This window comes from Bombina bombina, chromosome 3 (assembly GCF_027579735.1).
Source record: "Bombina bombina isolate aBomBom1 chromosome 3, aBomBom1.pri, whole genome shotgun sequence".
Classification (NCBI taxonomy): domain Eukaryota; kingdom Metazoa; phylum Chordata; class Amphibia; order Anura; family Bombinatoridae; genus Bombina; species Bombina bombina.
In genome coordinates, this window is record NC_069501.1 from 88,906,745 (window position 1) to 88,922,372 (window position 15,628).

Here is a 15,628-nt window from a genome sequence, read left to right on the forward strand (position 1 = left end):
CCCCCCCCCCCCCATTTGTTTTCATGACATTTTCAAAATAAAAGCTAGTGTAAGACAAGACGGTCATTGCAGTAAGGGGGACATCTCCAGGCTCATAGCTTGGGGGTGCTCTAGCTCCGTTTGCCACTTGTGTGGACCTACAGTATAACCATCTTACTTCTGCAGGGATTCATTTATACTTAGGCCCCAATTGCCGCCATTGGATTTGGCTATATTTATTGACTGCCGGTTTTCTTATCTACAATAAATGCGACCCTCAGATCTTATACCCACTTATGTCTCTGTGTCTTTATTTATTATAGTTATGTTAAAATATTATGTTTACCAACATCTCAGGCTAATAGGTCATTTAATTTTATGTTCACCTTGGCTTGCAAAACACTTGCATACACTAAGGTGGGTAGCACATATGTACTCAGTATACATGGGAGCAGGAATAATATTTATATATATATACAGTGTATGTATATATATATATATATATATATATATATATATATATATATATATATATATATATATATATATATATTCACACAGCTAGAGCTAGTTAAGTCACCTGCTGCTCCCAACAGAGACTCAAAAAGTGCCGGCACCTTAATCTGTGCCCTAGGCAGGTGCCTTGTTTGCCTAGGCCAAAATACACCCCTGGTTTTTGCTTTTGTAAATCAATTATTATTTAAAATATCAGAGGAATAAGGAAAAGCATAAAGGTGAATGTTGTTCTTTACTAACAGTGATACTATTTGCAGCATCCTTCAAAGGACATAAAACCCCACATTTTTCTTTCATGATTCAGCTTCAGCCCATATAATCTAAACAAATTACTTCTATTATCTAATTTGCTTCCTTTGCATTGGTACCCTTTGTTGAAGAAGCAGCAGTGCATTACTGGGAGCTAGCTGAACACATCAGGTGAGCCAATGAGGAGAGGGATGTATGTGCAGCCAACAATCAGCAGCTCACTAGCCTACCTAGGTATGCTTTATAAAAATGGCCATGGCGATAAGTTTTGTGGTTGTTTTTTTAAAAATCTAATGAAAACATTTTCAGAAATCAAAAAATACATAGCCTCAAATTCAGGTTATGTACTATGATGCTTAGGCATACACAGACAATGATTCAGTTCCTTCATGCCTGATATGCAGAATGGTTCATCAATAACAGAACCTTAATATCAATATAAAGGTAATATTGATACATGCAGATTGGTTATATTAATTCAGTCTACAGCAAAATTCTTGTTAGAAATGCAGACTCTTTGTTTCTTGTTATCCTTTGTTGAAAACTAGGGATGTAAGGTCAGGAGTGTGCATTTGTCTGCAGCACTAAATGGCAGCAGTTTTCAACAATGTCATACATTAGCAGGAGCACTAGATGGCAGCATTATTTCCTGTCTTGTGCTTCAAGCATGTGCACGCAACCTACTTAGGTATCTCTTCACCAAAAAGTAACATGAGAACAAAGCAAATTTGTTAATAGAAGTAAATTGGAAACTTTTTTTAAAATTCTATTCTCTATTTTATTGGCCTTAGCGATAGCATAGAAGGTTACAACATTGTGGCATCCATTGATTTGTGGCCACTAAAACTTTATATTTTCAATACTTGAGCACCTGGTATAACAAAATACATCTGTATATTATTCTCAGGCTATGTCATACTACCTAGAATTTATTATTCATTTTCTGGTCTCCTCTAACTGTAATGGATTTTTTCTTTTTCTCTGTAGTTCCTGCTATGATCACCTCCTACCCAAACACAACGTTGGCCACACAAGGTCAGAAGAAGGAGATGAGTTGCACTGCCCACGGTGAAAAGCCCATCATTGTCCGATGGGAAAAAGAGGATCGTATGATTAATGTTCCTGAGATGTCTCGCTACTTGGTGTCCACGAAGGAAGTTGGAGAAGAAGTGATCTCTACTCTGCAGGTACAAACAACAACAATATGCTTTTATACATGAACTAGAGTTTTCACTATAATTTAGTATAAATAACAAAATCTCAATAGGGTACAATCAAAACGTATTGCACAAATGCCACAAAGATCCTTATGTCATTGCTCCAAATACTTGTAAATGTATAGGGGAACTAAACCAAATCAGGAAAATGTGCAAAACATGCATAGTGCTTGCCCTCATTCATTGTTCTCAGTATGAATATCCTTACACTTTATCTAGTTATAATGAAATCATGAAAAGTAAGTGTTCCAAATATCAGCTAAATGAAAGAAGCTAAAAGGGGCATTGCGGCCAAAATTTGAATCCACGTGGATGAATTTAAGTTTTACATAGAAATATTTTTGTAATATACATGTATTAGCAAAAATGCTTCTTATAAAAGCTATAGCTGTTTCAAAAGTGTATTTAAGTATGCACTGTGCACCAGCATTTTAAACACAACACTGGCTCAGAGATTAAGGTGATTGTACCATCTAGTAATGACTCAATTTGTTAATTGTTGACATGATATAAGTCCCACTGTTGCTGTTAGCAGCTGCAGTATTAAAATGCTGGCGCATGCTTCACATGCACGTGCAGAGAGGAATGTTAACACTAAAACAGCTATAACTTTTACTAGAAGCATTTTTGCCAATACATGTATAATGCAAACATGATTCTATTCAAAGATGTAATTCATCTATTTGCATTTAAATTTTGCCCGGAATGTCTTTCAAAGCCTCGTTATTCGCATGCAGTGTATATAAATCACCCAGGCATAAATCATTTACATTGTGTGTCTGTATAGTCAGCTGACTGGTCCCAACCAGTGAACATGTGGCAAAAAAAGCATATGAGGCATACCTGCATATGCATGCTCTATGCACCCTCATTCAAACACCATGAGTCGGTGGTGGCTTTTGTGAAGCAAATTAACATGACATTTGGCACCTCTGGTTCATGTTTGCATAAAGGAGTAGGGCACATACTAAACACGTGCACGTGATAGCTTTTCTTTTGCTAATACAACTACATAGCAAACATCCTTCTCCGCTCCTGTACATTTCAGATTTGACAGCTGCATCTATTTATGTCAGCTAAAAAAGAAAGAGTGCTGCTGAATGAAGCTAAGGAGCGTGCACGTGTCTGGAGCATTATTTGGTAGCAGTTTTAAAAGAATGTTATCCAATTGCAAGAGCACTAGATGACAGCACTATTTCCTGCCATGCTGTGCTCCAGACACCTAGCTAGGTATCTCTTCAACAAAGAATACCATGAGAATGAAGCAAATTTGAGAATAGAAGTACATTGGAAACTTTTTTAAAACTGTATGCTCTGGGGTCTATTTATGTAGGTGCGGGCAGACATGATCTGCTATAGCGAATCATGTCTGCCCAACATCAGCATTTATCATTGCACCAGCAGTTCTGGTGCAATACCGCCCCCTGCAGATTCGCTGCCAATCGGCCGCTAGCAGGGGGTGTCAATCAACCCGATCGTATTCGATCGGCTGATTGCTGTCCGCTGCCTGGTGGTGGACGAGTTAAGGAGCAGCGGTCTTAAGACCGCTGCTTCTTAACTTCCGCTTCAGTCGGAAGTAAAGCGGAGAGGGTCGGAAGCAGCATCTGCTGCTTTATAAATAGCCCCCTTAGTCTGAATCACAAAATACAATTAGTAGGTTTCATATCCCTTACAGGCGCCTCTCGCCCATCTTGCTAGGCCTGTCTCCATCTTCTTTGCTGAGGTTTCTTCTCTTCTGTCTTTTTTTAACCCTTTCCTCTCCTTCTTTCTTGTTCCTTCTCTCCCGGCCGTCCCTTGCTGAGGCTGTGCCTCTCATCTGCTGGCTGTCTATGTCTGTTGTTGTCTCTTGTTAAGTAATTAAGCAATTACTGACTGTAATGTGTCAACAACAGTGTCATGAGATGCAGGACACAGCAAGGATGGTACAACTCTATTTTATTACAGAGCATGGAAATATACATCTGGTATGGTTGATCTCACTAACTAACTGCGACACAGACAAACAGACCTAAGCCCCGCCCCCAATCTAGTGCCGTCACTTCCTGCTCTCATCACAAATAGCATTAAGAATGACCCATAATGTATGTGCTTTCAAATTGTAACTAGAGTTTGGGATCATTCACTTTTTTTTATAAAGTTTACATTGTAAGTAACTGTTATATTATTCATTTGTACAGTGTTGCAGCTTTATGTATTTTTCTCTTCTGTGTTTAATACAGATTTTACCAACTGTCCGAGAAGATTCTGGGTTTTTTTCTTGTCATGCAATCAACTCATTTGGAGAAGATCGAGGAATTATCCAGCTTACAGTGCAGGGTAAGTCAGATAAAACACTGAGCAGGATTCACCAAATACAAAGAAACAGCTCAACACTGTCCCTTTAAATCATATTATAAGATGCCCCTGCACATTTTATGGAGTTTGATGACCTAGATATAAAGTCACTTGGTATTGATAGTATATATCAGCTCTGCATCGCTGTATATCTGCATACAATATAATTGGTCATTTTGTCCCTTGCTGTGGAAAACTATGGACAGATATAAATGAGTTCCTGCACTCATCAAACAATCACCATGTAGCATGTTGGATTCTGCAGATTGCATTCCAGCCTTTCTTGGGGAAATAGAAAATTCACGATTTTCAAAACTTATAATGAAAATTGGTCAAAATAAATAATGAAAGCGTATGGCAAGTTTTATAGTACACAAAATGAAAGGGATGTCAACAGGAAACTTTCATGGTTTAGATAGCAAGTGCAAATTTGAGAGACTTTTCTACTGGTTTCTGTTATTAAATTTACTTTGTTTTCTGTACCTTTTGTTGAAAAGCATAACTATGTAGGCTCAGGAGCTGCAATGCATTACTGGGAGCTAGCTGGTGATTGGAGGTTACACATATATGCCTCTTGACATTGGCTCTCCAGATGTGTTTAGCTAGCTCCCAGTAGTGCATTGCTGCTCTGAGCTGACTTTGCAGAAGTTACACTGTTGCTTGCATATACATAAATGTTTATTAATAATGAGCTAGATTATAAACTGAGCGCAAAATATCGCTTCAGCAAAAGCGATATTTGTGTTCAACGTAGTAATACGAGCGCACGCAAATGTGCGCTGGTATTACAAGTGAGCTACAATGCGATCACAACCACGCATTCGCATTGCACGGAAGCATTGTTCTCACGAGAGCACGTTTCCATAGACTCCAATAGGAGCCTCGTAATCAAGCCGTCATACACGGCACAGAACGTAGTGCAGCGAAGGGGGTGTTTACATGTGTATATAGACATATTAACACATAAATAAATATGTATATAAGCCTATACATATATATATATATATATATATATATATATATATATATATATATATATATATATATATATATAGACATATTAACACATAAATAAATATGTATATAAGCCTATACATATATATATATATATATATATATATATATATATATATATATATATATATATATATATATATATACACATAGTAACACATAAATAAATATGTATATAACCATACACATATATATATATATATATATATATATATATATATATATATATATATATATATATATATACACACATATTAACACATAAATAAATATGTATATAAGCCTATACATATATATATATATATATATATATATATATATATATATATATATATATATATATATATATATATATATATATATATATATATACACACATTAACTAGGGATGGGCGAATGTGCAAATTTTCGAATTTCGAATCTAGAACGAATGTTATTACCGAAATTCGAATTCTAAATTCGAATGTCGATAAGAACGAATATTCTTAAAAATTCGAAAATCGAATGTTATTTACAGTTTTCGAATGTCACTTTCGAATTCGAATGTTTATAATTATATCGAATGTCTACATTCGAAATTCGAATTTTTCGAATTCGAATATAAATTCGAATTTTTCGAATTCGAATATAAATTCGAATTTTTCGAATTCGAATATTGCATAATTCGAATATTACATTTAAAAGCATTAGAAATACTATTACAATCTAAATTCGAATTTTTCAAATTCGAATACACGTATTGCATAATTCGAATATTATATTTAAAGAAAAAGCATTAGAAATACTATTACAATCTAAATTCGAATTTTTCGAATTCGAATACACGTATTGCATAATTCGAATATTACATTTAAAGAAAAAGCATTAGAAATACTATTACAATCTAAATTCGAATTTTTCGAATTCGAATATTGCATAATTCGAATATTACATTTAAAGAAAAAGTATTAGAAATACTATTACAATCTAAATTCAAATTTTTCGAATTCGAATACATGTATTGCATAACTCGAATATTACATTTAAAAGCATTAGAAATACTATTACAATCTAAATTCGAATTTTTCGAATTCGAATACACGTATTGCATTATTCGAATATTATATTTAAAGAAAAAGCATTAGAAATACTATTACAATCTAAATTCGAATTTTTCTAATTCGAATACACGTATTGCATAATTCGAATATTACATTTAAAGAAAAAGCATTAGAAATACTATTACAATCTAAATCCGAATTTTTCAAATTCGAATATTGCATAATTCGAATATTACATTTAAAGAAAAAGTATTAGAAATACTATTACAATCTAAATTCGAATTTTTCGAATTCGAATACACGTATTGCATAATTCGAATATTACATTTAAAGAAAAAGCATTAGAAATACTATTACAATCTAAATTCGAATTTTTCGAATTCGAATACACGTATTGCATAATTCGAATATTACATTTAAAGAAAAAGCATTAGAAATACTATTACAATCTAAATTCGAGTTTTTCGAATTCGAATATTGCATAATTCGAATAATACATTTAAAGAAAAAGCATTAGAAATACTATTACAATCTAAATTCGAATTTTTCGAATTCGAATATTGCATAATTCGAATATTACATTTAAAGAAAAAGCATTAGAAATACTATTACAATCTAAATTTGAATTTTTCGAATTCGAATACACGTATTGCATAATTCGAATATTACATTTAAAGAAAAAGCATTAGAAATACTATTACAATCTAAATTTGAATTTTTCGAATTCGAATACACGTATTGCATAATTCGAATATTACATTTAAAGAAAAAGCATTAGAAATACTATTACAATCTAAATTCGAATTTTTCGAATTCGAATATTGCATAATTAGAATATTACATTTAAAGAAAAAGCATTAGAAATACTATTACAATCTAAATTCGAATTTTTCGAATTCGAATAGTGCATAATTCGAATATTACATTTAAAGAAAAAGCATTAGAAATACTATTACAATCTAAATTCGAATTTTTCGAATTCGAATTTTTTCGAATGTAATCGTAAAATTCGAAACCGAATATTCGAAAATCGAATGTTAGAATGTTATGTAAACATTCGAAATTCGATTCGAACGAACGAATGTGTTAAAATTCGTGCCGTTTTTCGAATGTTGCGAAACATTCGCCCATCCCTAACATTAACACATAAATAAATATGTATATAAGCATATACATATATATATATATATAAAGACTTCATATATATATATATATATATCATATTATTATTATATATATAACTTTGCCTTATGGTAAAATCCTCAGTGCACCAGAAATCTTCAGTAATGTTTTATTTCAGTATTTTATATTCTTCCATCAATTAGAGCCTAACTAGAGAGCTTCTAGTACTGGGCATCAGCATTGATTTAGATCTTTTTATTTCCTTTTTTCAGAGCCCCCAGATCCACCTGAAATTGAGATCCGAGAAGTCCGAGCTCGCAGTATTGCTCTAAGGTGGACTATGGGATTTGATGGCAACAGCCCCATAACAGGATATGATATTGAGTGCAAAAACAAATCAGGTAGTGTATTATTGGTTAGAATGTTAATTACAGCAGAAAACATTTATAATTTATACAACATATATGAATATACAATCTGGGAAATACACATTTTCATTTATAACCTAAATTAGTGTTTCTCAACCGCAGTCGTCAAGTACCCCTATCAGGTCAGGTTTTAATTATAGCTGGGTGATAGCAGGTTAGTAACCATGGTTACTGATCAGCTGATTATTTCACCTGTGCTCTAGTTCAGCTATAATGAAAACCTGGCTTATTGAGGGGTACTTGAAGACTGTGGTTAAGAAACTGAACAAAAATCACCTGGAAATGTAGAGAAAATTATTTTTGTTAATGGAACATTACATTTTTTTAAATTTAAAAATCAAATATAAATCAAGGTAATGCAAAAGACCGGCATGCAAAAACAAATGTTTTAAATAAATTATAACTGTCATTTTGTTAGCAACATTTGCATAGTTTTTCAGTCCAGGGATATACCCCTTGAAAAGTCTATTGGTTAAAGAGACATGAAACCCAACATGTTTCTTTCCTTATTCAGATGGAGCATACAATTTTAAACAACTTTCCAGCTTAATTCTATTATCAAATTTGCTTCATTCACTTGGTATCCTTTGTTGAAGGAGCAGCAATGCACTTCTGGAAGCTAGCTGAACACATCTGGTGAGCCAATGGCAAGAGGCATACATGTGTGGTAACCAATCAGCCGCTAGCTTCCAGTAATGCATTGTTCCTTCTGAGCCTACCTAGGTATGCTTACTTAATACAGGATACGAAGAGAAGAAAACAATAGGTATTATAAGTAAATTGGAAAGTTGTTTAAAATTGCATGCTCTATCTAAACAGAGATTCATTACTTTTCCTTTAATGTATTTTGCAATGTTATTTTTTTTTTTTAAATAACCCTGTTACAGGGTTAATAAATGTGGAGTAAAATATCCCTTTAATACACAGCTCTTTCATCTTACAACCTGGTGTATGTGAGTTGCTGTAGGGGGCTGCATCACTTCTCATACATTAGATTTCTGCTTGGTCAGCATCCGACCTCATCAGCTTGCAGCACAACTAATGAAAAGGTGTCAATATGAGGGGAAATGCAGCTTTATAAGCCTATAGGTCAGCGGTGCCAAAAGATGACCTTTAAAATTCTGTGATTTCAGGTTTTATTTTGTAGATGTTCTACATGGTATATACACCCTGTTCCAAATTATTATGCAAATTCTATTTCAGTGTCACAAAGATTAAATATTTTTTTTTTCAGTTTAACTCATGGATGGCATTGTGTCTCAGGGCTCTTTTGATCACTGAAAACAATCTCGTACACCTGTGATAATTAGATTGCCAGGTGAGCCCAATTAAAGGAAAAACTACTAAAGGAGGGTGTTCCACATTATTAAGCAGAGCACCATTTTCAAGCAATATGATGAAGAAAAAGGATCTCTCTGCTGCCAAAAAGAGTGAAATAGTTCAATACCTTGGACGAGGTATGAAAACATTAGATATTTCACAAAAACGTAAGCGTGATCATCGCACTATTAAGAGATTTGTGGCTGATTCAGAGCACAGATGGGTTCGTGCAGATAAAGGCACATTGAGGAAGATTTCTGCCAGATCCATGCATCGGATCAAGAGAACAGCTACTAAAATATCATTACATAGCAGCAAACAGATATTTGAAGCTGCTGGTGCCTCTGGAGTCCCACGGACATCAAGGTGTAGAGTCCTTCAGAGTCTTGCAACTGTGCATAAACCTTCCATTCGGCCACCACTAACAAAAATACATGAAGACTCATTTTCAAACAGTCCTGTTCACTGATGAGTGCCGTGCAACCCTGGATGGTCCAGATGGATGGAGCAGTGGATGGTTGGTGGACGGCCACCCTGTTCCAACAAGGCTGCGAGATCAGCAAGGAGGTGGTGGAGTCATGTTTTGGGCCGGAATCATGGGAAGAGAGCTGGTCGGCCCCTTTAGGGTCCCCAAAGGTGTAAAGATGACCTCTGCAAAGTATGTGGAGTTCCTGACTGACCACTTCCTTCCCTGGTACAGAAGGAAGAACTATGCTTTCCATAATAAAATCATCTTCATGCATAACAATGCACCATCTCATGCTGCAAAGAATACCTCTGCATCAATGGCTGCTATGGGGATAAAAGGAGAGGAAGTCATGACGTGGCCTCCATCCTCCCCTGACCTCAATCCTATTGAGAACCTTTGGAGCATCCTCAAGCAAAAGATCTATGAGGGTGGGAGGCAGTTTACATCCAAACAGCAGCTCTGAGAGGCTATTCTGACTGTGACATTTTGAAAACAAATTCAAGCAGAAACTGTCCAAAAACTCACAAGTTCAATGAATGCAAGACTTGTGAAGCTGCTATCAAATAAGGGGTCCTATGTTTAAATGTAACGTGACCTGTTAAAATGTTGTTCAAAGTTTGATTGAAATAGCTTTTGATTTCAGTAAATATGCTGCAAACACAACAAATGACAATTTTCAGTTCTTTACAACCTATAAAGTGTTTTGAAACTTACTGTGCGTAATAATTTGGAACAGTGCATTGTAGGATTTTTATTTTGAAAAAAAAAATACTGTTATCATTAGGGGGTTTGTTCAATACAATTTGAATTGTACTCTTAATAGTTGATAACATGAGAATTATGCTGACTGTTGTTTACAACAATTATTTAGCTAAATGAGAAAGATATCATTGGCATAATAATTTGGAACAGGGTGTACAGTCAGAAAAATATTACCCTGGTGGATTAGCAGGTTCCAAATACACACTGTGTATTGCTAGAAGCAACATATTTATCTTATAATTATTCGGAAAAGATTTATATGGGGAAATATTATTAATAAAATTTATGAGAGAAAAAAAACCATGTGAAACGAAATTAAATGTATTCTACTTAATTGCATGACATTTAGTTTCAATAAATGCACATGCGTGTACACACGCACACACATAAACATACACACACATACAAACACACGCACACATACATACATATGCATGCACACACATACATACACACACATGCACATGCATGTACACACATGCATATACACATTGACACACATATACACATACATATGCACGCACACACACACACATATGCACGTACACATAAGTATGCATAAACATGCATTCATATACACACACATACATACATATGCATGCACACACATTCACACACATATATACATACATATGCACACACACACATACATACGCATGCACACACACACACATACAGTGGGGCAAAAAAGTATTTAGTCAGCCACCAATTGTGCAAGTTCTCCCTCTTAAGAAGATGAGAGAGGCCTGTTATTTTCATCATAGGTATACCTCAACTATGAGAGACAAAATGTGGAAACAAATCACATTGTCTGATATGGAAAGAATTTATTTGCATATTATGGTGGAAAATAAGTATTTGGTCACCTACAAACAAGCAAGATTTCTGGCTCTCAAAGACATGTATCTTCTTCATTAAGAGGCTCCTCTGTCCTCCACTCATTACCTGTATTAATGGCACCTGTTTGAACTTGTTATCAGTATAAAATACATCTGTCCACAACCTCAAACAGTCACACTCCAAACTCCACTATGGTGAAGACCAAAGAGCTGTCGAAGGACACCAGAAACAAAATTGTTAAACTGCACCAGGCTGGGAAGACTGAATCTGCAATAGGCAAGCAGCTTGGTGTGAAGAAATCAACTGTGGGAGCAATAATTAGAAAATGGAAGACATACAAGACCACTGATAATCTCCCTCGATCTGGGGATCCACGCAAGATCTCACCCCGTGGGGTCAAAATGATCACAAGAACGGTGAGCAAACATCCCAGAACCACACGGGGGAACCTAGTGAATGACCTGCAGAGAGCTGGGACCAACGTAACAAAGGCTACCATCAGTAACACACTACGCCGCCAGGGACTCAGATCCTGCAGTGCCAGACGTGTCCCCCTGCTTAAGCCAGCACATGTCCGGGCCCATCTGAAGTATGCTAGAGAGCATTCGGATGATCCAGAAGCGGATTGGGAGAATGTCATATGGTCACATGAAACCAAAGTAGAACTGTTTGGTAGAAACACAACTCGTCGTGTTTGGAGGAGAGAGAATGCTGAGTTGCAACCAAAGAACACCATACCTACTGTGAAGCATGGGGGTGGCAACATCATGCTTTGGGGCTGTTTCTCTGCAAAGGGAACAGGACGACTGATCCGTGTACATGAAAGAATGAATGGGGCCATGTATCATGAGATTTTGAGTGCAAACTTCCATCAGCAAGGGCATTGAAGATGAAACGTGACTGGGTCTTTCAGCATGACAATGATCCCAAACACACCTCCTGGGTAACAAAGTAGTGGCTTCGTAAGAAGCATTTCAAGGTCCTGGAGTGGCCTAGCCAGTCTCTAGATCTCAACCCCATAGAAAACCTTTGGAGGGAGTTGAAAGTCTGTGTTGCCCAGCGACAGCCCCAAAACATCACTACTCTAGAGGAGATCTGCATGCAGGAATGGGCCAACATACCAGCAACAGTGTGGGACAACAGAAGACTTACAGAAAACGTTTTGAGATGAACTTTTGACATTGACCAAATACTTATTTTCCACCATAATTTGCAAATAAATTCTTTCCATATCAGACAATGTGATGGTTTGGATTTGTTTCCACATTTTGTCTCTCATAGTTGAGGTATACCTATGATGAAAATTACAGGCCTCTCTCATCTTCTTAAGTGGGAGAACTTTCACAATTGGTGGCTGACTAAATACTTTTTTGCCCCACTGTACATATGCATATAAACACACATTCATATGCACACACATACATATGCATGCACATACACATGCAAACTCATGCACACACTTTTACTAGAAATATATTTGCTATTGAAAGTGTATTACAAAAAATGTAATTTTAAAATTGAAATGCACCTAAGCATATTTTGACCTTTCTATCCCTTTAAACATTTATGATTCAGATAGTCATTTTAAACAATTTTCAATGTTACTTATATTATTAAATGTGTTTGCTTCATTCTCTTGGTATCCTTTGTTGAAGAGAACACCTAGTTAAGCTCAGGAGCAGCAATGTGCTACTAGGAGCTAGTCAGTGATTGGTGGCTACATATATATGCCTCATGTCATTGGCTCACACAATGGCCCCTATTTATTAAAGGTCTTGCGGACCTGATCCGACACTGCGGATCAGGTCCGCAAGACCTCGCTAAATGCGGAGAGCAATACGCTCTCCGCATTTAACATTGCACCAGCAGCTCACAAGAGCTGCTGGTGCAACGCCGCCCCCTACTGACTCGGGGCCAATCGGCCGCCAGCAGGGAGCTGTCAATCAACCCGATCGTACTCGATCGGGTTGAATTGTGGAGATGTCTGTCTGCCTGCTCAGAGCAGGTGGACAGGGTTATGGAGCAGCGGTCTTTAGACCGCTGCTTCATAACTGGTGTTTCTGGCGAGCCTGCAGGCTCGCCAGAAACACGGGGCCTCAAGCTTTATTCGGAGCTTGATAGATAGGCCCCAATGTGTTCACCTATCTCCCAGTAATGCATTCCTGCTCCTAAGGCTGCTTTTTTAACAAATAATGACATGAGAAACTATCAAATTTAATAACGGAAGTACATTAGAAAGTTGTATAAAAGTGCACGCTCGATCTGAATAATGGTTTAATTTTTACTTTTTTATCATTTTTAAACTAAAACATACTCAAAATATGTATTTACTGTATCAATTTATACAATTTTAACTTGCATTCAAATATTTAACCCCTTAAACCCCTTCTTTCTATGGGGGTACTGTTTTCAATAGCGAGGCTGCGCTATTTTAGCAAGCCCTCAGGAGGGAGGGAGGTTCTAATAGTGCAGCAAGACCCGCGCAATTATAACTAGGCAATCCCTTAATGACCAGCGATGTAGAGGGGTTAAATACTATTTTGCTATACATAATAATACATTTTATTAGTATAGTGTCTCATTAAGGCATTTACTTTCTGGATTTTTTTAAACTTTTTTATTTATTTTGCTGTTGCAATAAATCTCTTTTTTCATATCATTATTTATATCTTTATATATGTCCAAAATAAGATTAATATCTATAAATATATATTTTTTCTTTAAGATTCCTGGGATTCAGTTCAGAGAACCAAAGATGTATCACCACAGCTGAATCAGGCAACTATAATAGATCTCCACCCATCTTCTACGTACAATATTCGGATGTATGCAAAGAATCGTATCGGCAAAAGTGAAGCCAGCAATGAGCTGACAATCACAACGGAAGAAGCAGGTAGGTCTTTGTGTGCTTCACTTGAGTTATCTTCATAGGATCGTTATACTCAAACAACGAAAAAAGCAGGTAGGTCATTGTGTGAAATGATCAGCATAAGAAGCATGACTGCACAAAAGACAATGTATTTGACTTAGAGGCCAACTCCAAAATGCTGCTTGCCTCCTTCCCCCAAAAGGTACATCAAAGCATTTAACCCAGATTTGTTTTGTTTATAAAAACCCAACTTTTCTGCAAGAAGAATTGGCCAGCACTTAACCCAACAGTCTCCTACCATGAGAAAGGACTGTCACTTATCTCAGGAGTGTTCTTACATATGAAAGGACTACACTTATCCCAGCAGTCTTCTACCCTACAAAAAGACTGGCACTTATCACAGCAGTCTTCTACCATAATAAAGGACTGGCACTTATTCCAACAGTCTCCTACCATAAGAAGTGTTTGGCATTCATCCCAGCAGTCTTCTACTTTAAGAAAAGACTGGCACTTTTCCCAACAGTTTTCTACCATAGGAAGTGATTTACACTTATCCCAGCAGTCTTCTACCATAAGAAAGGCCTGGTACTTATCCCAACAGTCGTCTGCCATAAGAAAGGACTGGCACTTTTCTCAGCACTCATCTACCATACGAAAGGTCTGGTACTTATCCCAGCAGTCTTCTACCATAAGAAAGGTCTTTGACTTATCCCAACAGTCTTCTACCATATAAGTGATTGGCACTTATCCCACCATTCTTCTACCATAAGAATGGACTAGCACGTATCCCAACAGTCTTCTACCATAAGAAAGGACTGGTACTTATCCCAACAGTTTTCTACTATAATAAATAACTGGTACTCTCCGCAGCAGTCTTCTACCATAAAAAAGGACTGGTACTTATCCCAACAATCTTTTTCTATAAGAAAGGTCTTATACTTACCCCAGCAGTCTTCTACCAAAGAAAGGTCTGGTACTTATCCCAACAGTCTTCTGCTATACGAAAGGATTAGTACTTATCCCTGCAGTCTCATAAGAAGTGATAGGCATTTATCCCAGCAGTCCTTTGCTGGCACTTATCCCAACAGTTTTCTACCATAAGAAGTGGTTTGCACTAATCCCAAAAGTCTTCTACCATAAGAAGTGATTGGCACTTATCCCAGCGGTCTTCTACCTTAAGAAGTGATTGGCAATTATCCCAGTAGTCTTCTACCATAAGAAAAGACTGGCACTTATACCAACAGTCTTCTACCATAAGAAGTGATTTGCACTAATCCCAGCAGTTTTATTCCATAAGAAGTGATTGGCACTTGTCCCAAACGTCTTCTACCATAATACATGGTTGGCACTTATTCCAGCATTCTCAGACCATAAAAAGTGATTGACACTGATCCCAACAGTCTTCCACCATAAAAAGTTACTGACAATTATATTGCAGTTCTTTTATAATAAGAGGTGACTGGCACTGA

The 15,628-nt window shown here is 36.3% G+C and overlaps 1 protein-coding gene across 1 annotated transcript in view; it reads left to right on the forward strand.

Annotated features, from left to right (window-relative positions):
• DSCAM (DS cell adhesion molecule) overlaps positions 1 to 15,628 on the forward strand; it is a 717,945-nt gene that overhangs the window by 361,764 nt on the left and 340,553 nt on the right. Inside the window, exons 11-14 of the mRNA XM_053705914.1 lie at positions 1,732 to 1,931; positions 4,181 to 4,277; positions 7,744 to 7,872; positions 14,016 to 14,183. Coding sequence (XP_053561889.1) covers positions 1,732 to 1,931; positions 4,181 to 4,277; positions 7,744 to 7,872; positions 14,016 to 14,183 — 594 coding nt within the window. The remainder of the gene's footprint in view (positions 1 to 1,731; positions 1,932 to 4,180; positions 4,278 to 7,743; positions 7,873 to 14,015; positions 14,184 to 15,628) is intronic.